At 26.8% G+C, this 24,606-nt stretch overlaps 3 protein-coding genes across 3 annotated transcripts; 1 reads left to right on the top strand and 2 right to left on the bottom strand.

Moving 5' to 3' along the window:
• Nucleotides 1-646: 646 nt before the first annotated feature.
• On the bottom strand, nt 647-3,589 carry LOC123271393 (growth arrest and DNA damage-inducible proteins-interacting protein 1). The gene is made up of 2 exons (XM_044737696.1): nt 3,016-3,589; nt 647-1,050 (listed from the first exon to the last, which is right to left on the bottom strand). Exons 1-2 carry the CDS (start codon nt 3,483-3,485, stop codon nt 711-713), a joined length of 810 nt encoding a protein of 269 aa, XP_044593631.1. The 5' UTR covers nt 3,486-3,589; the 3' UTR covers nt 647-710.
• A 952-nt stretch (nt 3,590-4,541) lies between these two features.
• On the bottom strand, nt 4,542-7,374 carry LOC123271394 (E3 SUMO-protein ligase NSE2-like). Its single transcript, XM_044737697.1, has 5 exons — nt 7,147-7,374; nt 6,887-7,035; nt 6,664-6,757; nt 6,355-6,553; nt 4,542-4,716 (listed from the first exon to the last, which is right to left on the bottom strand). Exons 1-5 carry the CDS (start codon nt 7,223-7,225, stop codon nt 4,632-4,634), a joined length of 606 nt encoding a protein of 201 aa, XP_044593632.1. The 5' UTR covers nt 7,226-7,374; the 3' UTR covers nt 4,542-4,631.
• An 8,991-nt stretch (nt 7,375-16,365) lies between these two features.
• On the top strand, nt 16,366-24,606 carry LOC123271390. The gene is made up of 3 exons (XM_044737693.1): nt 16,366-16,395; nt 23,108-23,260; nt 23,356-24,606. The coding sequence occupies exons 2-3, from the start codon at nt 23,115-23,117 to the stop codon at nt 24,233-24,235; spliced, it is 1,026 nt and encodes a 341-aa protein (XP_044593628.1). The 5' UTR covers nt 16,366-16,395; nt 23,108-23,114; the 3' UTR covers nt 24,236-24,606.

Raw genomic sequence — 24,606 nt, 5'->3', positions numbered from 1 at the left:
CCTTAAAGTAAAAGACCCAGTTATTGACACGTGCAATTTTATTGTAATTAAAAAAAAAATAAATCAACTCTAATAAATTGATAAATATAATTTTTGAATTTTAAATTTTAAGATAATTGATTTTTTGAGAACATTTTATTTTTTTAATTAGAAGAAAATTGCAAGTGTCAATAACTAGGCCAGTGTCAATAACTGAGCCTTTTACTTTTTATTAATTAATTTGTAATAAAAAAAAAAGTTGTCAGATACTTGTTAATTATAGTATCATAATTATCTTACTGTCAGTGACTTATTTTGATCGATAATCAATCTATTTATTTATTTATTTATTGATAAATAATATTTAATTAATCATAGTTTTGGGAATGATGTTTGTAATACTGATGTTGATGACAATGAAGCTTTAATCATTGAATTTATCTTATTATTTATGCTTGAGTGTGTTGATACGCTAAAATAATTCAATTTATAAAATTAATAATTAATAATTATTTCTAGTCTTAATCTTAATATAATATAAAGTTTAATAAATATTCATTAAATTACTCTTTTTTTGTATTAGCCAGATAAAAATATATAAACTACTGAAAAATTTTATAAACGCCTTATAAATATTCAATTTTATGGAAATAAAATATACCAGTTGTAGTTTTTATTTCGACAATTTTATATTAATAATTAATAATAATAATAACAATATATACATTCATCTAGCTTGTTTCACTTTTAGCGCTCTCGTCAGCAGGTTTGTTTTTTGAGTTGAGAGAGTTGCTTTTTGTCAACAGTCTTTCCATAAACTTGGCAGCGTGGGCCTGTTTCTTCAATGCTTTCTTGCGCTTCTTGTCCTCCTTTTCCTTCTCCTCCAGCAGCTGCTTGAACCGTTCGTCACGAGGGTCTATGTCGAAGCCTACTGTGCGACGTACTTCTGCGACCAGGCGATCCTTGCGCTCCTTTATCGCGCGAATTTCAGCTTCTTTTTTCGCAAGTTTCCTTTCCAGGTCCTTTTGCCAGGTGGAGACTTTCATTAATTTGGCGTCAATTTCTTTTTCTCTATAAATAAAATTAAATATCATGATAATTAATATAAATAAAAATATCCAAATTTATAAAATAGATTTTTATTTTGTTTTTTTGATAAATTAAAACTAAAAAAATTTTTTTTTAAATTGCACTACTTTTTTTTTTAATTTTCTACTAGTAGAATTTTTTTGTGAAAAATTTACGGACAAAATAAAATTATGAAAATTTTTAGATGTCTGCTAACTTTTATAAAAATTAATTAAGTACATATTTAATAATTTTGAGAATTTTATAACAAATATGGCAAAAAAAATTGACATGTAGAAATTTTTAAAAATAAAAAATGCAATTTTTTTTTAAATAATTATGGTAAAAGACCCAGTTATTGACACTGGCCTAGTTGTTTGACACTTGAAATTTTAGTCAAATTAATAAAATAAAATGTTCCCAAAAAATTAATTATCTTAAAATTTATAATTCAAAAATTATATTTATTAATTTATTAGAGTTGATTTGTATTTTTTAATTAAAATAAAATTGCAAGTGTCAATAACTAGGTCTTTTACCTTATTTGAGACAAATTTTTTTGTTAAAAAAAATTATAAAAATGTTAAGTGACTGCAAACTTTAAATGTCATCTAATTTTCACATTATAAGTGGGAATTTTTAAAAATATATAATTATATAAATATATAATTTTTAAAGATATATAATCAAGAAATTACCTTTTATCTTGTGAACTATTGACATTTTTGAAGATATCTCATCCCGATGTTACACTCATTGAAAACTTTCATTTGACTACCCACATCAATTTGTCATATATTTTATATATTTATATATATTACATAGATGTATATATGAAAAATATATAAAAAATGCATGTGGGTACTCAAATGAAAGCTCTTGATGAGTTTAACATCGGGATGAGCTTATATATTTAAAAACATCAATACTTAAGAAATGACATTGTATCTTCTCAACTAATGATAATTTTAAAGATATAAGCTCACCCTGACACTAGACTCATCAAGACCTTTCATTTGAGTACCCACATCAATTTTTCATATATTTTATATATTACATATATGTATATATGAAAAATATATGAAAATGCATGTGGGTACTCAAATGAAAGCTCTTGATGAGTTTAACATCGGGATGAGCTTATATCTTTAAAAACATCAATACTTAAGAAATGACTTTGTATCTTGTGAACTATTGACATTTTTCAAGATATAAGCTCACTCTGACATTAGACTCATCAAGAGCTTTCATTTGAGTACCCACATGCATTTTGATATATTTTTCATATATACATATATATAATATATACAAATATATGAAAAATCATGTGGGTATTCAAATGAAAGCTCTTGATGAGTGTAATATCGGAATGAGCTTATATATTTATAAACATCAATACTTAAGAAATGACATTGTATCTTCTCAACTAATGATAATTTTAAAGATATAAGCTCACCCTGACACTAGACTCATCAAGATCTTTCATTTGAGTACCCACATCAATTTTTCATATATTTTATATATATATATATATGTATATATGAAAAATATATGAAAATGTATGTGGGTACTCAAATGAAAGCTCTTGATGAGTGTAATATCGGAATGAGCTTATATATTTAAAAACATCAATACTTAAGAAATGACATTGTATCTTCTCAACTAATGATAATTTTAAAGATATAAGCTCACCCTGACACTAGACTCATCAAGAGCTTTCATTTGAGTACCCACATGCATTTTGATATATTTTTCATATATTTATATATATAATATATATAAATATATGAAAAATTGATGTGGGTACTCAAATGAAAGCTCTTGATGAGTGTAACATCGGGATGAACTTATATCTTTAAAAACATCAATGTTTAAGAAAGTACAGTGCAATTTAACAATTGTCATTATTTAATGACGCAAAATTTTATTTACATGTCAGCTGATAAATTTAATAAAATAAAAACTAACCTTTTCAAAATTTTCTCAGCATTTTCCTTATTCTTCTGGGCAATTAAATCCCAACTTTCCCACAAGGAATTAGGATAAGCTGTCTTCTCCCACTCGAGATTGTCCTCGACCTCTTCCTTGGTGGGCCAAACACATCCAGCAGGAACATCAAGTGCCTCGATACCATGCCTACCCAGCATCCGCTGCTTGTACCTGACGGAGTTGTGGTACCAGTCCCAATTCTGGTTGTGAGGCTTCAGTCCGTATAATTTATTCCGATCAAAATCATTGAGTCTTGATTTGTTGCGCTTCTTCAAAATCTCCTGCTCTTGCTCTTCTGTTAAAAATTTACCGTACTTTGGAGTTTCCTCGACGGAGGTTATGTCTATGGACTCGTCTTTCCATTCTTCTTTCACGTACAATCTTCGAGATAAAATTCTAGGTAGTCCATTTATAGTCAGCCGGGATAGTAATAGAGAACTCGAATTCATAATTAATTAATAATTAATCAATTTCACTTCACAAAAAAAAAATGTTTTATTTTATATATAACCAACTTTACTTTCGGTCTTTCGGTAAATTGTTTTGAATGGTAGTAAATTTTATTGACGTTAGTGGCGCTGTTGTTAATTTCTGAATTAATAAAAAAATGATTGCCTTTCACTTACAAAATTATTATTAAAATTTTAGAATTTTTGTTACAAATAAATTAGGGAAAAAAATTGATATGCAAAAATTTTTAAAAATTATAAATGCAATTTTTTTAAAATAATTTTTGCGAATGAATTTGTTTGTTAAATAAAATTAAAAAATAGTTAAATAACTGCTAAATTTATTAAATGTATTATTTTTAAATTTGAAATTTTTATTAAAGTACATTAAAAATATTAAATTATCATTTTCTTATCATATTAAAAGATTCTATTATTAAATAATATTTTTCACAACTTTCAAGTATAAATCAAAGACTTATTAAGGTAAAAGACCCAGTTATTGACACTTGCAATTTTATGAAAATTAATTTAGCATATATTTATTAATTTTTAAAATTTTATAACAAATAAATTATAAGAAAAAAATTGACATTCGAAAATTTTAAAATATAAAAAATGCAATTTTTCAAAAATGATTTTTTGGGACAAATTTTTTTGTTAAATAAAATTAAAAAATTGTTAAGTGACTGCTAACTTTTAATTTAATTAAAAAAAACAAATCAACTATAATAAATTAATAAATATAATTTTTGAATTATAAATTTTAAGAAAATTGTTTTTTTGAAAACATTTAATTTTTTTAATTAGAATAAAATTACAAGTGTCAAACAACTAGGCCAGTGTCAATAACTGGATCTTTTACCTTAGACTTTTGTTCAAAATTTTTGTGATACTACTAAGTAATTCAATATTTAAACTTTTCTTGCCTTGAAATCTAAACTTACAAATAATTTATCGTTTATCAGTATAAAAATATTTTTTCTTTGATAATTTTCCATAACTAGATTAAGTTATAAATATTTTAAATTAATACTTATACGACTTGAAATCTTCAACTTAACATTAATTAGTATTAAATAATAATGAACGCTGGAATGTTAGAGCTGTCTTATGAATTCTAGTTTATCTCCGCATCTATGTGTATTACATACACATTTGTCTCACAATGTCAGACGTAAGATCTTCCATAATCAGATGCTTCTTGTTGCTGCAGCCGACAATAGGGCATCTAATTAAAAAAATATCTCATTTATTATTGTATATTATAAAAAAAAACCTACATAACAAATGAAAATTAAGTTAGCCAACATTTAAAAATTTTTAGAATTTTTTTTTGACAAAATTATTACATAATAATAAAAAAAAATTTTTTCATTTATAAAAAACTTGAAAAACTGAAAGTGCAATTTTTTAAAAATAATTTTTAGTTATAATTTAATAAGAGAAAAAAAAATTTAAAACGTCGGCTAACTTTAGTATTATAAATAAATCGCGTTACTAGAACCATAAGGGCGTATAAAAAAATTCTTTTTGCTCCAATCAATGTAAAAATGTTGAAAATATTAACATCTATGGAAAAAACGAAAAAAAAAATTTTTTTTGTGATACGCCCTTATGGTTTTAGAAAAATGTTTTCTAAAACCATAAGGGCGTATCCTGTTTTTTCGGTTTATTATCAATTGTGGGTCAGAGTAAGAAAAAAAATTGCAAAGGTAATAGAATATCACTCCATAGCTTGATTTATGTCAACAAATATTTATTTAAGTGAGAAAACTAATAAAAAATTAAGGAAAAATAAATTCATCAGAGTATTACTCCAATGTCATCTCCATCGTCAGGATCATCTGTGTCTAAGATTATAAAAGTAAAAAAAAAGATTTCTTAATTTTTTTTTTAACAAGATAATGACAAAAAAATTTATAAACTATGACCACACAGTAAAAAATTTTTCGTCAAATTTAACATAAAAATTTGTGTTGATGATTTTTTTTACACAATTTGTGTTGAATCAACATACTAAAATGTTAAATTCTACACACTAAAATGTTTAATTCTACACAAACATTTTTACACTTTACACAATGACGAAAATTTTTTTACTGTGCATGGCTGAAAATTAAACTTTGATAATACCGATGATATTTTGTGGGACAGTGCCTGATGTACAAAAATGATTTAGATCATCAAACTTGCTTTAAGATATTGGTATTGAAGAATCATAACAATTCTCAAGAACAAAGTTTTTTTTGAATGACTTTTTTAAAATTACAGTTCGAAATGGCTAACAAAACTCTTTTGTTAATTGTAAATAGATCTGAAGTAAAAAAAAAATCAATTCTGAAAAACTGAGGCTAATTTTATTAACTTGAAGACATACCGATTGTTCTCAAGTTGTTATGAATTTATTTTTTCTTGATTTTTCATTCGTTTTTTCACTCAAATAAATATTTGTTGATATAAATTAAGTTGTGGAGTGATAATTTCTATCACCTTTGCAATTTTTTTTCTTACTCCGACCTATAATTGATAACAAACTGAAAAAACAGGATACGCTCTTATGGTTTTAGAAAAATGTTTTCTTAAAACCATAAGGGCGTATCACAAAAAAATTTTTTTTTCGTTTTTTCCATAGATGTTAATGTTTTTAATATTTTTACATTGATTGGAGCAGAAAAAATTTTTTTATACACCCTTATGGTTCTAGTAACGCGACATAATAATAAAAAAAATTTTTTCATTTATAAAAAACTTGAAAAATTGTAAGTGCAATTTTTAAAAAATATTTTTTAGTTATAATTTAATAAGAGATAATAAAATTTAAAACGTCGGCTAACTTTAGTATTATAAATAAATAATAAAAATATACCTAGTAGCAGCGTTTCCACTTAACAAGGCAATAATACTAGCTTTATCATAAACATGACCACAAATATTATTTTTCATTGGTTCAGTCATTCGTAGTTTACTTATTGGACAAATTAAATTTGCGCCGTCCTCCTCTGTCATTTGCATGTCTGCATCTTCATCATCACCGCCACCTTCAGTGCTTTTTTCTCCGGCCAAATCTGAGTTAAATAATACATTAATAAAATTAATATTTCACACAATATTATTAATTAATATCATAATTATGTATTTTTTTTTTAATGAGCTGTTTTTTTGTGAATGAGCTTACTCTTTTTCAAGTCTGCAACACGTGTGTCATATTGTTTTAAAAATTCATTTCTTGAAGAATCCGGTTGAAATGATGAAACTCCATCATTAAAATTCTGAAAAATAAAAAAATTATCCAAATATCCAAACAAGCAAATAAATTATTTAAAAAAAGTAATAAAAGGTTTTTTTTAATTATTATTTAGTTTTTAAATTATTAAAAATAAAATTGTCAGAAAATATACTTTAAGAATTTCTTCGATATCAGTGTCAGAACTTCCAGATGATAATCTGCTGATTAATGCATTGATATTTTGAAACTTCTGTGAATTTTTGGTATAATTTTGGACATTGCTACGAAGAGCGTCCAACAATTCTTGTTTACTGTCATCATCTAAGAGAAAAATAAATAATTCATCAATTTAGATTTTATATAAAATATTTATAATTATTAAAATTTAGTCATGAGTTGATAAAAAAAAAAATAAATGAATAAATTACATACCGGCGTAGCTGATGACATGAGCTGCTGTTTTAGCGATGCTGTCACAAATATTTGGAAGTAATTTTTCGAATTCACTCATTTTAAAAATAAAAATTTTCACTTTATAATTAGGTATAGTGTAATTAGTTTTACAAAAAAATAGCGAATGAAAGCGCTAAATTAAGAGATAAAAATTCTGTTCTGATACAAAAGGTTATGTTCTGCGCAGCGGACGAAGTAAAAACTACATATAGTCGTGGACTCAGGTGTGGATGTGGATGGCAAATGGAAATAAATGAATGAACATAAAAGATAAATCTTCAAAAAAGATTTGTGGGTGAAAACAAATTTTTTTTTCTTAATTTTAATGATAAAAAATTTAAGTTAAAAAATGCAATTGTTTATAACTTAAAAAAAAAAAATAAAAAAATTTTTTTTCTCTAGAAATGTCAATCATGAAAAATAAAAAAGATTTAAGGTAGTACCCGCGCCAAAGTCGTTTTCTTAGGATTTTTAATTTTGGTAGATTAATGTTCATATAATTCTTCGTCGATTGGCGCAATTTGAGAATTTTTACCATCTAGTTTCCGAGATATTTAATTTTTAAAGTTTGAGTTTTGAATGCTCTTATACATTACGGTATACGGGATATCGAAAAATTTACCTACAAACATTTTTATATCTTAGAAACTTTTCTTAGGATCTTTTTAAAAACTAGAGTAACGTTAACTAACAACTAAACAATTAATAAATAATAGTTTAAAAACTAAAAACACGCTTTTTATAGAAAACCAAACTAAAAATAGAAAATAAATTTAAATTAAGAATAGTGTTAAAGAATTTCAATAAATATAAATTAATAATAGTGTAAATAAAAAAATGTATTTTATTTTAAAAAAGCGTGGGGTGCTTTTAAGATATTATCAAAATGATAATCACTCTACTCATATCTGTCAATAAAATATTTATAACTATTGACACCATGCACCTCACGCTTTTTTAAAATAAAAATACATTTTTTTATTTACACTATTATTAATTTATATTTATTGAAATTTTTAACACTATTCTTAATTTAAATTTATTTTCTATTTTTTAGTTTGGTTTTCTATAAAAAGCGTGTTTTTAGTTTTTTTAAACTATTATTTATTTGAGATCTACAGTCTAGTTCATAATCAATGGACGTAACACATGCATATATATCTTAGAATATATTCTAGGATATATTCTAGAATATATCCTAAGATATATACTAGAATATATTCTAGGATATATACTAGAATATATTCTAGGATATATACTAGAATATATTCAAGGATATATCGGAGGATATATTCTAGAATATATCCTAAGATATATTTTTCGGCGAATTTTCATATACTCAGCATATATCCTTGAATATATACTAGGATATATTCCCAGCATATATTCTAGGATACATAATTTTTCCGTGGGGGTACTACTGCTTTTATAGTATATCTTTAAAACCTTATAAAAATATAAATATTTAATCGCTTACGTTTTTTTTTTTTTACGTATTAATAGACTCAAAATTGTTTATATTTTCATAATAAACCTTCTTTTATTTAAAAAATAAATTCTTATTTATTAAACGGGTTGAATACGTTTTACTTTGAAAACTGTTCAACTATATACTGAGTATTTTACCTTACCTGCAATTATTAATAGTCTTGGTCTTGGGAAGAAAATAAACAAGCTTTATTACGTGGAAACCGAGAGATATTCGGTCAAGAAACTTTTTCGCTACCAAAACTACTCTAGAATTTCAACATTCGATTCAACAGATTAAATTAATATCCATATCAAGGGTTTTCTAACGCAACCACGTATCTCGATTTTCGAAGATGAAAGGGTTCAACTGAAAAATTAATAATTAGTTATAAACGCGTTCCTGAAAAAAAATATTAACCAGATTAGGGAAATAAGATCAGGCAGAAATAATAATGTAATTTGTTATTATGATCCTATCTTGTCCACATTCCTGAGATAAAAAAATTTATTTATGATAACTATGGACGATAATATTAACTATAATTAACCAGATTAATAATAAATACGATAGTATTTTTAAAAAATAAAATTGATAAATATTGTTTTTAGATGAATATTAATTTTTTATAAGCTATTTTTCACCTCATCTCTAAAATTGTCATTTTTGAGATACGAGGTTGCATCAGAAAACCATCGATATGCTAGCTTAACACATTAAATTTCATATTGAATAAAATTTTATACCCGATATTTTAATTATTACTTTACCCACTTTTAACAGGGAATAATATATAATTATTAAAAGCAAACTGTACATTATTTTTCAACTTGAGTTCAGATTTTAAGATTTTTCGATGTGATGTTCTTATTTGGAAAATTTTTCTCTTGAATTAAGTCAATTTTGTTATGAGTTTAGGAGAAGAAGTAAGCAAACTGTTATAACAGTAGTTATAATCAGAACTGAGGTCCTCAAAACGTAGGGATCTGATGAGAACTCGATTTTTGAAAATTATAGTGAAACTAACAACTTCCCAGTTTTTTAAAATCATTAATTTTCATAGCGGGAAGTTAAAAACAACATTAAATTTTTTCCGTTCAGTAAGTTATATTTTTGAAAAAAATTCTAACGATTTTTCGCAGAAAACTCACTTCTAATAGACTGGACTTTTGTCTAGTATAGAACTTTTATAAATTCAAGCTGTAAAAATTAGAAAATAGGCGAGAAAATACCAATTGCCTTTCTTGTTTAATCAGGGTTTTCTGGTGAAACGAGCATTCTATAAATTGTAGTTTCAGTCCTGTGGCCTTGAATTTTTGGTAGTTTTGCTGTAATTGAAACTATCACAAAATGTGTATACAATAGTTAGTTTATTCAAAGTTTCATTTATATCAATAATTTTATTCACACAAACTATTAACAATTATTTTTCATAAATATATACATAGTTTAATAATTATAACAACAGTTTTTTACACAAATTTTATTAAAAAAAAAAAACTTAACATGAAAAGTCAATAACAATATTTTTGATAATTTTTTTAAATTAGGTTGAAATTTTATTTAATTTTTTTTTTTTTGACAAGTAAATTATTTCAAAAATTATGAACAATAATGATAGTAATTTTGCTCTTAATCCTAATTTATAATTTAATTCCATTAAAATTTTAAAATAAAAAAAAACCCTCTAAGTTAATCTATACAAATCAATAACAGTACTTTCAATCTCATTCTTATTACTTCTCACTACTTCTTACCATCACTCCTTCTTTTCAGCAGAAACTTCAGGACTACAAAGGAGTTGGCGCATCATCTGCGCGTCTAAATCTGAATCTTTCTTACTAAACGGCATGAAATTCACCGATTGCTCATAACCATAACCATCTAAACGACTAGCAGTAGCAGCTTCCTAACCATCCTCGGATTCTCTAGTCGACAAATTCTTCATCGCTGCTACAATATCTTCTTCTTCTTCATTAGCTAGTGCCAGTCCAGTTGCTCGGTACAGACAAGTAATTATCTGATTAACTCTTAATGGTCCGATTTGTGCAGGATCGATTGGTCTGATGGTATTTTCTCCTCCTTCCAGATTTGCATTCGCCACATTAGCTGATTTTTTCCCTTTAGTGCCATCAGCTGATCCTGGACCACTATCTTGGGAACCCTGGGCATAAAGGTCATCTAGTTCAACCTTACATTCTTCATTAACTTTAACAACTTCGATGATTTCTTCACCAGAACTGATCTTCTTGCTATCACTGCTGCCATCATCACTGCAACTTTTTTCACACTCAACACCACTTATTTCCCTCAGGTATTTTTTAGTCGATTTGATCTCCTGCTCGGTCAGCTTCGTAGTAGTCATCGCTTCTTCAAGGTATCCCAGAATCTTGAAGGAATTCGCCGGGTCGCTGATGTAGTAGCTCCTCTGCCAGAACTCCAATTCTATTTGGTGTATGTTCTTCACGAAGATTTTGTGAACCCAGACACGCCAAGAACGCTTTACTGGCTCATCGGATCCTTGAAGAGATTTGCAGAAGGCAATCCAGGTGTCGTTCTTGCCTTTTGGACTCGCGTTTACCAGGTCAGAGATATAGTGGTGGTACAACATCTGGAATGGACAGCTCACGGCGATTGCTAGCACGAAGTCTTCTGTTGTTATTGGTTTTAATTTTGAGGAAGACATATTGGTAGGTGATGTTTTTATTAAATTACAGAGTCCAAATTATACTCAACTAAGACCCAAAGATATTGTTAAGCTGGCACCAAATTGTGGTAAAAATTATACAGAACAACGTTTAAAAAATAATTCACAATGATGGTTGAAAAAAGTTGTCAAAATAACACTTCAACAATTTTAGAAAAATTAAATAAAACTGATGCACACAAAATATAAAAAATTTTATACAAATATTAAGGATAAATAACATAAAAATTATCCATGAACGTGATGTACTAATTATTGAAAACTGAATTGAAGAAAAAAAAATGAATCATATTGTTAGGACAAATTTTACCAAACACGATTGAACACCAAGAAGATTTCAAGGAAACTAAGCTTAAGTATATGAAAAAGTAATCGTTTGGCAAATAAAAATGGCAGTCATATAACTGAAGTGGGGGTTGAAAAATTTTAAGTGCAAAGTATGAGTAAGTAATAAATAAATTGATGATGAATGACACATAACTCAAGTAAAGATACTTTAAGTAAACTGGAAATTTAAATTATCCCAAGGTAATAGTATAACAAAGAAATATTACCTGGGTCAGATGGTTGAAATTTTTATATTACTAGGGTAATCAGCATTGAGAATCCAGGTACGTTTTTGTTACAAGAATTGTGAGAAGGGATTGACAGTTTATATGACTTGATGGACAATTATTGTTAGTAAATATTCTAAGTAGTATAGTATTTCATAGAAATTTAAATATAATTTATTTTATTTAAATATATTGCAAGTATATTCGAAGATTGTAAACAACTAGGGTTAGGTAGATATTTGATTTATGATTATACGCTGAGGTAAAAAAATTATTTTACTGTTAAAATATAGTTATAATTTTGAAAATGGGATGAATAATAATAGAAATAATTAGCAACAAATATTATTTTAGCTTTGTTAATATCTTATAAGTTATTACTATCGAGATGTTGCTGAGTACTATCTGACATAGCACTGAGTATAACGTAGATATTATTGGATGCTATTTAGATAATACTCGGTACTAGCTGAAATTTTTTTCTACTACTGATGTCACTGAGTACAATCCGGCTTAATAGCCCTTACTATCTTGTTCTCTCCGTGTACTTAATAAAGTTAAAAAATTGGAAAATTTGGAATAACTGAAAAAAAATTTTTTTTTTTTTTTTTTTTTTTTTTTTTTTTTTTTTATGGCAAATCTTCGTTTTATGATGAAACAAAACTTTTGACCAAATTTCAACCAAATTGAAAGGAGTCGATTCCAACTATTGATTATCTCTTTCTTTTAGTATGTACTCTATGAGCTCTACTCCCAGCTCTTTTCTGATGATATATGTAGGTGTGTTTCGTGCTATTCCCAGAGCCATTTTGTTCAACTTATTATATAATGCAAAAATTTCTCTATAGTAACATTAAAATATTACAAAAAAAATGCCTGTTCAATGGAAAACTTTAGATTATACTTATTAAACAATTGGAAAAAAATTGAAAAATTGGTTGGCATCTACTATTCATAATTAACAGATTATACTTTATTGTCATTTTTTTCTTTCTCTTTGCATACATTACTGTTTATGTGTAATTACAGTTTGTATTTATTTTAATTTTTTCCCACTATGTTTATTATATATTTATACTTTTATTATTTCGATTAACAAAAATTAAAATATGCAACACAGAATAAGCCTTTAACCAGACCTATACACATAGGTAAATTTTCATCTTTATAGGTGCATACTTTGCATATAATTTATGTATATCTCTGTATATTCTGGTAAATAAAAACAAAAAATAAAATAAAAAAAATAATTATGTTAAAGTAGGTTAAAATGATCTATTATATTAAATAAGGTTAAATTGCAAATTTTTCTTAAATGTTTAATTCTATTTTTGTTTATGGTAAAAGTTACCATTTTGTATTTATATTTTATAAAAATTTTACTTAAATAATGGTTAATAAGAAAATTTTTTGATGAAATTTTTTATTATGCTTTTTATATTTTTTTTATTTTATCACAATAAATATCCCTTAGCTAGGTCTTATTACCTGCCGGTACCGATTACTGAATTTCAATTCATAAAGTATATGAAAAGTATGATAACATAAGATTAAAACAACAATAATAGATAATAGTTTAAAAAAACTAAAAACACGCTTTTTATAGAAAACCAAACTAAAAAATAGAAAATAAATTTAAATTAAGAATAGTGTTAAAAATTTCAATAAATATAAATTAATAATAGTGTAAATAAAAAAAATGTATTTTATTTTAAAAAAAGCGTGAGGTGCATGGTGTCAATAGTTATAAATATTTTATTGACAGATATGAGTAGAGTAATTATCATTTTGATAATATCTTAAAAAGCACCCACGCTTTTTAAAATAAAATACATTTTTTATTTACACTATTATTAATTTATATTTATTGAAATTTTTAACACTATTCTTAATTTAAATTTATTTTCTATTTTTTAGTTTGGTTTTCTATAAAAGCGTGTTTTAGTTTTTAAACTATTATTTATTTTTACTTTTTAGTTTGGTTTATTTATAAAAGCGTGATTTTTTAGTTTTTTTAAACTATTATTTGTTGATTATCAAAAATATTCAGGCGCGCAAATTACCCACGGAGAGTTACATACTGACATACTGACATACTGACATACTGACATACAAGTGAAGCTAATAAAAAAAATAATTATTTATAAATATTATAAATACGGGGAATCAGAGTTCGATTTCGGAGAGCGAGCCTGAGAAACGGCTACCAGAACCAAGGAAGGCCGCAGGCGCGCAGATTACCCACGGAAAGTTACATACTGACATACTGACATACTGACAAACTGACAAACAAACTGACATACAAGTGAAGCTAATATAAAGCGTGTAAAAAAGCCATTTGGCAGCCGAAATGGAAGTAGATTTTTCAAATAAAGAAAATTGATTTTTAATAAAATAATATAATAACACTAATAATGTATAACTTAATTTATGAATTAAAAACAAAATTCAATAATAAATTTAAAACTATTTAGAACAAATTTTGGAAAAAAATTAACTTTTGCAGAAAAAGTTTCTCAAAGAATTGCAAAGATTATAAGATTTGAATTATAAATGACCAAATTTTAAATAACTGCTTAGGAACAACAATTTGCAAATCAATCAGATGTTTGAAACCGGATAAAATTTTAATTGAAGAAAACAATATATAGAACTAATCTGTGACATATTTACTGACGAATTACCTGAAAACATTACACGAAAGACTAATCATTATCGTAATTATTGAATTTACATCATGATTAAGCTATGATGCAGACAATAATTCTAAAACGGCTGCAACAGTAAAACTGTTTCATTAAACGAACTCTAAAAGGAGTAATATTGAGGCTATTACCACTTCTGAGTAGTGGAAATTGAAGCTTATAAAAAGAGCTTTACGATGCATTTTACCGAATTTTGATATCTTGTCTCGATCAGTAATTATATCAAGTTGAAGTAGTAAAAACATCAATTTTTACGATTTTCAAAATTTCAAAATCCTGTCATTTCCAAATTACTCGCCCGATCAAGCTCATCTTCGAACTTAACCTTGGTCTTGATCGATAGATAAAGCATGCTGAGTTTGAGAAGAATCGGTCATAAATTGAAAACGCTATCGTGCTGACAAGCCGCGTTATATCGTATAAATATATATATATATATATATATATATATATATATATATATATATATATATATATATATATATATACATACATATATAAACTTTTGAACTATATACATTTTCTGACTCAGCTCGACAAACTGAGTCAGAAAACGACTAAATTTTTTCAAAGTTGCGCCATGAGGACGGCTGCAATAGTTAGATTTTTATAAAATCTACTAAAAATATAAAACTTGGTAGGTAATAAATTTTGACATCAATGTATTCTATTACATTCAACGATAATATCGTATTAGTTTGACGTAATCTTACGTATAATATTTTAAATCGATCTTCTAACGTATTTGAAACAAAGTATAGTGAACAATAATATGAGGGTATAGAATCACCATTATGAATTTTTGTTATCTTCAAAAACTTCGTCATCTTGTGAAGGAGCTTCTTCAATTTGAATCTTAGCTTCTTTGATTTTTTTACATAAACTTTTGAAATCCTCATCATTATTTGGCATCATCAACGTTATCGTGACTGAGAAATGAGATTCTGCAAAAGAAACAATAACTAACATTGAATCATGTTTAATAATTATGATAAACAAAAATAATCTTTCATACATACTTTTAGTCTTCATCCGAATTTGATTTTTCTCTAAAATTGTAGCTGTAATGTCTCTTGCTTCGTAGCCTGAACCCAATTTAGGTCCTTCTTTATTGTAAATTAGGTAAAATGATCTGAAAAGTTTAGATTTTATGGAAAATTTGTTTTTCTTTGTTTCAAACAAAGAAACAAAAGTGAAAAGTAGTGGAACTTGCGGGCGATCTTTAAAATTCCCCGTTATTTTTGAGGACTTTTTGTACTACAATATCTTTTGAAAGCATCGTTTGATTTTGATTTTTTTCATGGCATTTGCAGTAGTATATTTAAACACAAAAAGTGTATACGAGATTTTGAGTTGATCAGTGAAAGAATTTGTAAGTTACTTGAAAAAAAATCATGTTCAAATTTTTTTTCGGTTTTTTTTTTGCATTATAAAAAGTTTTGCGTCATTGCATCAAAAAAAATTAGGAAAACAAAATCATTTATAACCTAATTATAAGTTAAGTTTAAATGAGATTTAAAAGATTTTTCAATCATTAGACAGTTTTTATCATTGTTATCGTGACTATTGAGTACAATGACATTGATATTAGGACATTAATTATAGATAAAATTCAATGCTCGTTACTATAGATCAGATTATTTTCTAATTCATTTAAACATAGAACACTCATCATCAGTTATCAATGATGATTTTGTTGATGTCTACAAGTATATAATGGTAAAATTTCACAATAGAATAGTACTTTGTTTACTATCAGTTGTTTCAAGGAATAAATGATCACTTTGATTGTAAGTATTGGGAAATCATCCACTTAAGGTATTTGTAGCGTGATAGGCATTTGAACAGAAAATCATGAAATTTTTTTTATCGAAAGATAAATATTAGGTAATACCTGTAAAAAAAAATCTGTCAAAATTTGAGCCCTTAATATCAACTTGAAGAACTCCATCACCGAATTTGAAGATTTACCATTGATTTAACATGGAAAAATGATTTTTTGACCTTCATTTCTCCTGAACACTATGTAGAACATTATTTTTCGGAAAAACCATCACTGATCCTTGTTCAGTATTAAATTCTGTAAAAAAAAGCTCTAAGGGTCCAGTCTCTTACGTCAACCCTAGCGTTTTTATTTGCGTTAAGAAATATAGATTTTTTGAAATTTCGATTTTTTCCATTTAATGTGTAAAATTTTGATCTCAGACCATTAAGTTTGAGGAAATTTTCGTAGATCGTTCAGTGTTTCACAAATCTGGGCCAAGAAAATTTTTTGTATCACTTTTGGCTCCAAAATTGTGAGGTTTGCAGTATCTATTTTAATGATTATTCGCTATAATAATAAATTTTACGAAAAATTTTAAAATCTATCAACAAAATATCAAAATTTCTTTATAACAGTTAACAAAACGCTGTATTTACGCTTCAATTCTTTCAATTTTATTATTTTTTTTCATTTAATATAACAGTTTTTGGCTGTAACATAGAATTTACACACGGCCAAAAACTGTTAAGGGAGGGTGAGGCACAACGGCCCACTTAAGCTGATTATTTTTCTTGTGGTTTCTAATCATTAAATTTGTTTATCTTCCGTCCATTTCGAATAAATCAGTCGAAATTTTGCAGAAAATCGAAAAAAAATTTTTTTTTCTGGGGCACGACGGCCCACTCACCAAAAAAAGCACATAAAGAATTTTTTTTTACTGAAGCCATTACCATCAAAATCTGGAGATTTTCCTCCTAGAAAAAGTCGTAGAGAGAAAACCACGATTTTTACGAGTCAAGTATCGCCGAGAACTCAAAGAACAAAAAGATCAAAATGAAGCAAAAAAAAAAAAGGAACTCAGTTAAACAAAAAAAAAAAAAATAAAATCAAAACCAAAAAATTTGAAAAAAAATGTTTAAAATATAAAAATGATGAGTGTCGTTGTCTTTATTGTGATTGATTTTGCTCAGCATCCACAGAGTCATGGATTCAGTGTAAAAATTTCAATAAAAAATGGTCTCATGATTTTTGCGCAAGTATTGACGAAAATTATTCCGACAAATATTTCTGTGATCATAGAGAATCTCCCATTTGTACGAAAATACAATTAATTCGAAATTTATTATCACTTATCAACCATTTAATGTTAGGTATCACTTTAATAAACCATTTAATAGAGGTATAATATTTTGGTCAGGATCATTTAAATAATTTATAATTGGACTATTACTATATCAAAATGTTAAAAAATCAGCCTCTAAAAAATAAGGATCAGATCAATTGCTAATTAGACCGTCGATGATTAAATTATCTCGATGTGATTTCAAAATTATCGAAAATTTATAGTTCATTTTTTATTCAAAGTTGAATTTTTGTTAACGTTTTTAAAAAATTATTATAAATTTTATTGTTAAGCTGTTAATTAGTATTAAATAGATAATAATTAGTTTCTTTTATTGCACTTAAAGGTTTTAAACCTACGCACAAGAAAAAAAACAGAGATGGTATTCAGCAATTCATTGGTTACATTAATTAAAATCACATGTTAAGTCTTCAGACTGAGCTTTTAAAGTACGTAAAATCTTGAACCAGGTCTTTTTTTTTTTTTTATTTTTTTCAAGTCAAAATTAGAAATATGAATCGCGTAGAGTAAGACATCCTTGGAGAAACTCAAATAGGACTTTGAGATTGGGTTTCAAAACAAAATTTTTTCCTAATCCATTTTACCTTAGATAAATACCATTGGCCTGAAAAGGCTTAAAAAAATTATTTCTTGAAATTTCTAACAATTCAAAAAAAAAAAATAATTTTTTCGCTACAATTTTTTTTCACGAGTGGTCCATTATTCCCCCCATATCACATATTGGCCCAAAATATCATAAAAACATCATAGAGGTCATAATTTAACAGAAAATGAAAAAAAAAATTTTTACCTAATTTTTGAGGTGAGCCGTTGTGCCCCAGGTGGGCCGCCGTGCCCCACCCTCCCCTATATTAAATAAAAAAAAATAATAAAATTGAAAGAATTGAAGCGTAAATACAGCGTTTTGTTGACTGTTATAAAGAAATTTTGATATTTTGTTGATAGATTTTAAAATTTTTCGTAAAATTTATTATTATAGCGAATAATCATTAAAATAGATACTGCAAACCTCACAATTTTGGAGCCAAAAGTGATACAAAAAATTTTCTTGGCACATATTTGTGAAACACTGAACGATCTACTAAAATTTCCTCAAACTTAATGGTCTGAGATAAAAATTTTACACATTAAATGGAAAAAATCGAAATTTCAAAAAATCTATATTTTTTAACGCAAATAAAAACGAGAGGGTTGACGTTAGAGACTGGACCCTCAGAGCTTTTTTTTTACAGAATTTAATACTGAACAAGGATCAGTGATGGTTTTTCCGAAAAATAATGTTCTACATAGTTTACAGGAGAAATGAAGGTTAAAAAATCATTTTTCCATGTTAAATCAATGGTAAATCTTCAAATTCGGTGATGGAGTTCTTCAAGTTGATATTAAGGGCTCAAATTTTCACAGAATTTTTTTTTATAGCATATATAACAAGAATTTCACATGCAATCGAAAAAAAAAATTATCGACTTTTTTTGGAACACTCTAATAAATATATTAATAATTCACTACTAAAATTTCAGATTAATTGACCGCACCGTTTTCGAGTAATTAATTTTCAAAATTGCATCTTTTACACATAGAGGTATAGAGAGATGGTAAAGTTAGTATGAAATCTTCCGTACCACTCGAGTGGGCCAAAGATTTCATACTAACTTTACCATTTCTCTATACCTCTACGTGTAAAAGATGGAATTTCGAAAATTAATTACTCAAAAACGGTGCGGTCAATTGATCTGAAATTTTGGTAGTGAATTATTAATATATTTATCTTTCGATAAAAAAAATTTCATAATTTTCTGTTGAAATGCCTATCACGCTACAAATACCTTAAGTGGATGATTTCCCAATACTTACAATCAAAGTGGTCATTTATCACTTGAAACAACTGATAGTAAAGTACTATTCTATTGTGAAATTTTACCATTATATACTTGTGGACATCAACAAAATCATCATTGATAACTGATGATGAGTGTTCTATGTTTTGATGAATTAGAAAATAATCTGATCTATAGTAACGAGCATGGAATTTTATCTATAATTAATGTCCTAATATCAATGTTATTGTATTCAATAGTCACGATAACGATGATAAAAACTCTCTAATGATTGAAAGATCTTTTATACCTCATTTAAATTTAATTTATAATTAGGTGATAAATGATTTTGTTGATGTCCACAAGTATATAATGGTACGTCTTCACAATAGAATACAACATTACTATCAGTAGTTCCAAGTGACGTGATGTTACGTGATTACCTTCACGTGATTACCTGGTAAGTTAATTTCTAGTTTTTTTATTTCATTTTTATGATTTATATCTGTGAGAATTGATAGTTATTTACACTAATTTTTTTCAAAAATCATTTACTAATCCTACTATTAGTCAATTATTAAATTTTAAACTACATAAAATTAATATAAATTTCTGCTATACCTCTACGTCTAAAAGATGCAATTTCGAAAATTAATTACTCGAAAATGGTGCGGTCAATTGATCTGAAATTTTAGTAGTGAATTATTAATATATTTATCTTTCAATAAAAAAAATTTCATAATTTTCTGTTGAAATGCCTACAACTACCTTAAATACGCTACCTGACGGACCAAATGCTACTACTCTAACAGATAAACTACTTTATGCAGATCGAGTATGAACAGCTAATGTCCTATAAAATGCCGAAGTTGCAGTTGAAATTTGTTGAAATTCTTTTTTAAAACATTAAGTAATTAATTATAGTCTATAAGCTTAGTTATTATTAAAAATAACATCAATTTTAACACTTGATCAAAAATTTTTAATCATTTAGTTTTCTCCACGAGAAAATAAAAATAAAACTTTCTACTGCGTGTATGGGTAAAATAGCAAGTCATGACAATAAAGTTAGTCGACATCTAAAAATTTTTAGAATTTCTTTTATTGAAAAAATTAAAAAAAAAAATTAATTGAAAAAATTTCACATGTAGAAAGTTTTAAAAATTATACGTGCAATTTTGTAAAAATTTTTTTTTTGTTCTAATTTAATTAATAAAAAAAATCCAAAATTGTTGAACGCCGGTTAACTTTAACGTCATTAGCAAGTCTAGTAAGAACAATACAGTTTGATTTTACACTTTTCCTCCGACAAATTCTAGTTCTGTGCACTGATAGAAGGATTTGTTTATAGTTAAAATATTTGTTAATATTTAACAAATCATTTATTAGAGACAACTTTTTAGTCTTTAATAAATATTTCTTAGCACTTAAAAAGATTTATTAATATTGAATAAATGAATATCAGATTTATTAAATACAAACAAATTATTTTTAAATACTAACAAATATTTGTTTAATGTTAAAAGTGGTCTCTAATAAATTATTTGTTAACTATTAACAAATATTTTTGATACAAATAAATCCTTCTATCAGTGTGTGGTGATAAAAAATGAATTTAGTGAAGATGAAGTTATGGACCGTCGATTAGCTTGGATAAAAGCATTAAAAATCTGAAATAAAGTTACACAGTCCAAGAGAGTGTGTTCATTACATCTCACCAAAAATGACTTTATACCAATTAACATAAATATTTTTGTAATCACAAAAAAAAAACAGTAATTATAAGCTGTGAATTTTTTAAATGCATTGTAATACGACAGATTGACATTACTTAAATAACTAAATAAATGTTTTCGTAAAATAAAGAATTGTAATTATAGTTGCAATTTTTTAACTACAGTAATAAGAATAAGTTGCATGAATCATTTTTAAATAATTAAAAATTTTATTACTGGGCTGAGTACTTGCAAGTTCATGATGCTGAAATTAACAGATATCTGACAATTTTTTCGATTTTTTTAACAGATTCTTACAAAAAAAAAAAAATAATTCACATATAGAAATTTTAAAAAACTAAAAGTGAAACTTTTCTAAAATGTATTTTTTGTCCTAATTTATTTCTTTAATAAAATAAAAATTTGACAGGTTGTCCACTGATTTCAGTACCATGCAAATTCACAAATTTCTTAAATTGAAATTTTCATTATTGATTAAATTTCTATTAAAAATTCGATATTGAATATAAAAACACGGCAGCTTATTTAAAAATGCGTTTTACAGTAGTAACTGCTTCTGCCGCAAGGAGAAGCCACGCCCCCGACTGATTTCCCAATATATTTTTTTTTATAATTCTTGTTTAAGGTAGTTCTTTTCCAACTTATAGTTTATGCTACTGCTGTCTTTCTCACGCGCTACTGTTGCCTCTCTTACGGGCTATTGCTCACTTACTTCCACGCATTACTTTATTTGTTTACTTTACTAATTTATCAATGATTTCTTATGAAGGGTTTACATTTTTTCTCTCTCTCGCCCTCTTTTGGACAAACGAAAGTATCTCTGTCATACTTGTACAACAAATGGAATCTTAAAACGCATTTTTTGCATAAATAAATGAAAATTTTCCAAAAAAGCGCTTCGCTCTTCGATAGATAATTTAATTATCTATCGAAGAGTGAAGCGTTTTTTTTCGAAATTTTATCACATACATGAGAAAAACACATTTAAAAATCAACTATAAACCGCTCTTAATAACTATGTGGTAGGAAATTCCAGAATTTTGTAATTATACATGTATTAATCTAAGTAATGTTAGTTTTTCGTGAAATTCTTAAAATTTCTTCAATACAAAATAATAAAACTCGCTGTTTTCTCTCTCTTTTCCCATACCGCCTGTGTAAAAATGTAATTTTCAATTACAATTATCTTCGGTTAGACGTGGTAAATCGTCTCTAAATTTTAACAGCGTGTGTATTATGTATTTAACTACTTCTATACGGAGTTTGGGAGATTTCTTGAATTTTTGATTTTTGGGCCTAACTACCTTAAAATCTATTTTTACACTGAAAGAATGATGTTATTGTTCAGAAAAAAATGCATTGGCTCAAAAATTTACTAAAGTGAACCATTTAAATTTATTAAGTTTTTGACACAAAAATATCATTATCTAACTTTATTATAAAATATTTGACTTCATTATAATAAATAAGCGAATGAATAGCTTTACTTTTGATTGGGGTAAAAATTATTAAGGATAAGGTAAAAGCCCCAATAGATGATCACTCCATGTATTTGTATATCTATATTCATAAATATAGGTATACAAATACATGGAGTGATCATATACTGGTACATGATCATCTATCGGGGCTTTTACCTCATATGTTTTTGTGTCAAGAAAATTTTCTTAATAATAGTATTTTTTTCTCTCAGTGTATAAGAATTGATAGTCATTGAAATTAATTTTCTCATAAATAATTTACTTTTATTTTATTATAGTATTATATATGAGACAATTATTTATATTTAACTATATACTCATATAATAAATTTCTGATTTTACAGTTTAACAATGGCTAATTTTAATTCCGGGAATATTCCAACTGAGTTTCCTATGACCAATATTTACCATAATGTCATGGTTTATTTCAAGAAAAACGAATCGAATGAATGCAACGATAACGAACTAGGAACAGGGACCCTTTATGTTACTGCAGAGTAAGCTAACACTTTCATAATTTCAATTATTAATTTTTTACTGTCTATTTAAGAATTAATTATTTATAATAATTCAATATTCAAAATTTATTTAGCATGACAGTATGGGTCAAAAAAAATGGTGAAGGAAACGGCTCCCCATTCTACTTGAATGATATTAACGAAGAGTCAAAAAAGAACGATGCTATTTTTGCTAAGAGGGTACTTGACAAACTGGATGAGGAGAAGAAAGAAAGGGAAAAGCAGTATGATGAAATCAAAAATGAGTTTAAGAGGGTAGAAGAAAAAAACGCAAAGCTTGAAAGAGAGGTGGAAAAATTCAAAGCGGAAATCGCAGTGAGGAGCTGTGGAAGCAGCATTAACCGGAACGAGTTGGAGAAGAAGGTGGAAGAGAAAGATGAAAATATGGAAAGTGTACTAAATACGCTAAGAAAGGATATAGAAAGCATTGAAGATAAAATGAAGAAAGTGTTCGAAATAACAGGGGAGATTGCAGTAGTAGAGAATAGAATTGACGAGATCGCAAGATGGAAAGAAGATACAGAAAAAGAAGAAAAGAAGAATAACTTGATAATTTTCGGATGGGATAGCAGGGGTATTGTAAACAAAGAGCAGGTCTCAAAGTTTTTCATGGAAGAGTTAGGGACAAGTGTCACACCTGAAAATATAGATGAGGTCAAAAGTATAGGAAGAAGTGAGAGTAAGATGATTTGGGTTAAAATGAAGACATTGAAGAATAAAAAGGAGATCTTCGAGAATAGATGGAAGCTAAAGGGAAAAAAAGTTTTTATTGAGAATGACAGAACGAAAAAGGAAATAGAAGATCAAAAAGAGCTCGCCAGAAGAGCGTACATAGCCAGACGAGAAGGAAGAAAGGTTAGAGTGGGATTCCAGAAAATGTGGATAGATGACGAGCTGTGGTTGTGGGACGGAAAAGAGAAGCTGCTAAGAAGGACAAGAAAAGGAGGTCAGTAAGATGCGAAAATAGTAATGAGAGAAGGAAGAGGGTGGATATAATATTATGGCATTAGCTGGTCTGTTGGGGAAAAACGAGGGATTTTGAGATTTTATTTGGAAGTTTGTTGTGATGTGACTATCGAAAACCTGGATAGAGTAAAAAAGTTTGAATAACTGGAATAAGGGATTACATCGAGAATGGAAGTGGAAGCACAAAACCGGCTAAGAAGTAGAAGAGGAAAGTAAAAGTCGAGGAAGAAATTATTACAAGAGTAAGAAGAGAATCGGCGAAAGAAGAAGTAAAAGAGTGAATAGAAAAGGCCTTATGGAGAAGAGTCAAAATTAAAGATAAAGTATGAAGTATAATAACTATTCAATACGAGGATTGA

Source organism: Cotesia glomerata, linkage group LG9 (genome assembly GCF_020080835.1).
Source record: "Cotesia glomerata isolate CgM1 linkage group LG9, MPM_Cglom_v2.3, whole genome shotgun sequence".
In the NCBI taxonomy this organism is placed as follows: domain Eukaryota; kingdom Metazoa; phylum Arthropoda; class Insecta; order Hymenoptera; family Braconidae; genus Cotesia; species Cotesia glomerata.
The sequence above is the reverse complement of the archived record's forward strand: the minus strand, read 5'-3'. Positions and strand labels throughout refer to the sequence as shown.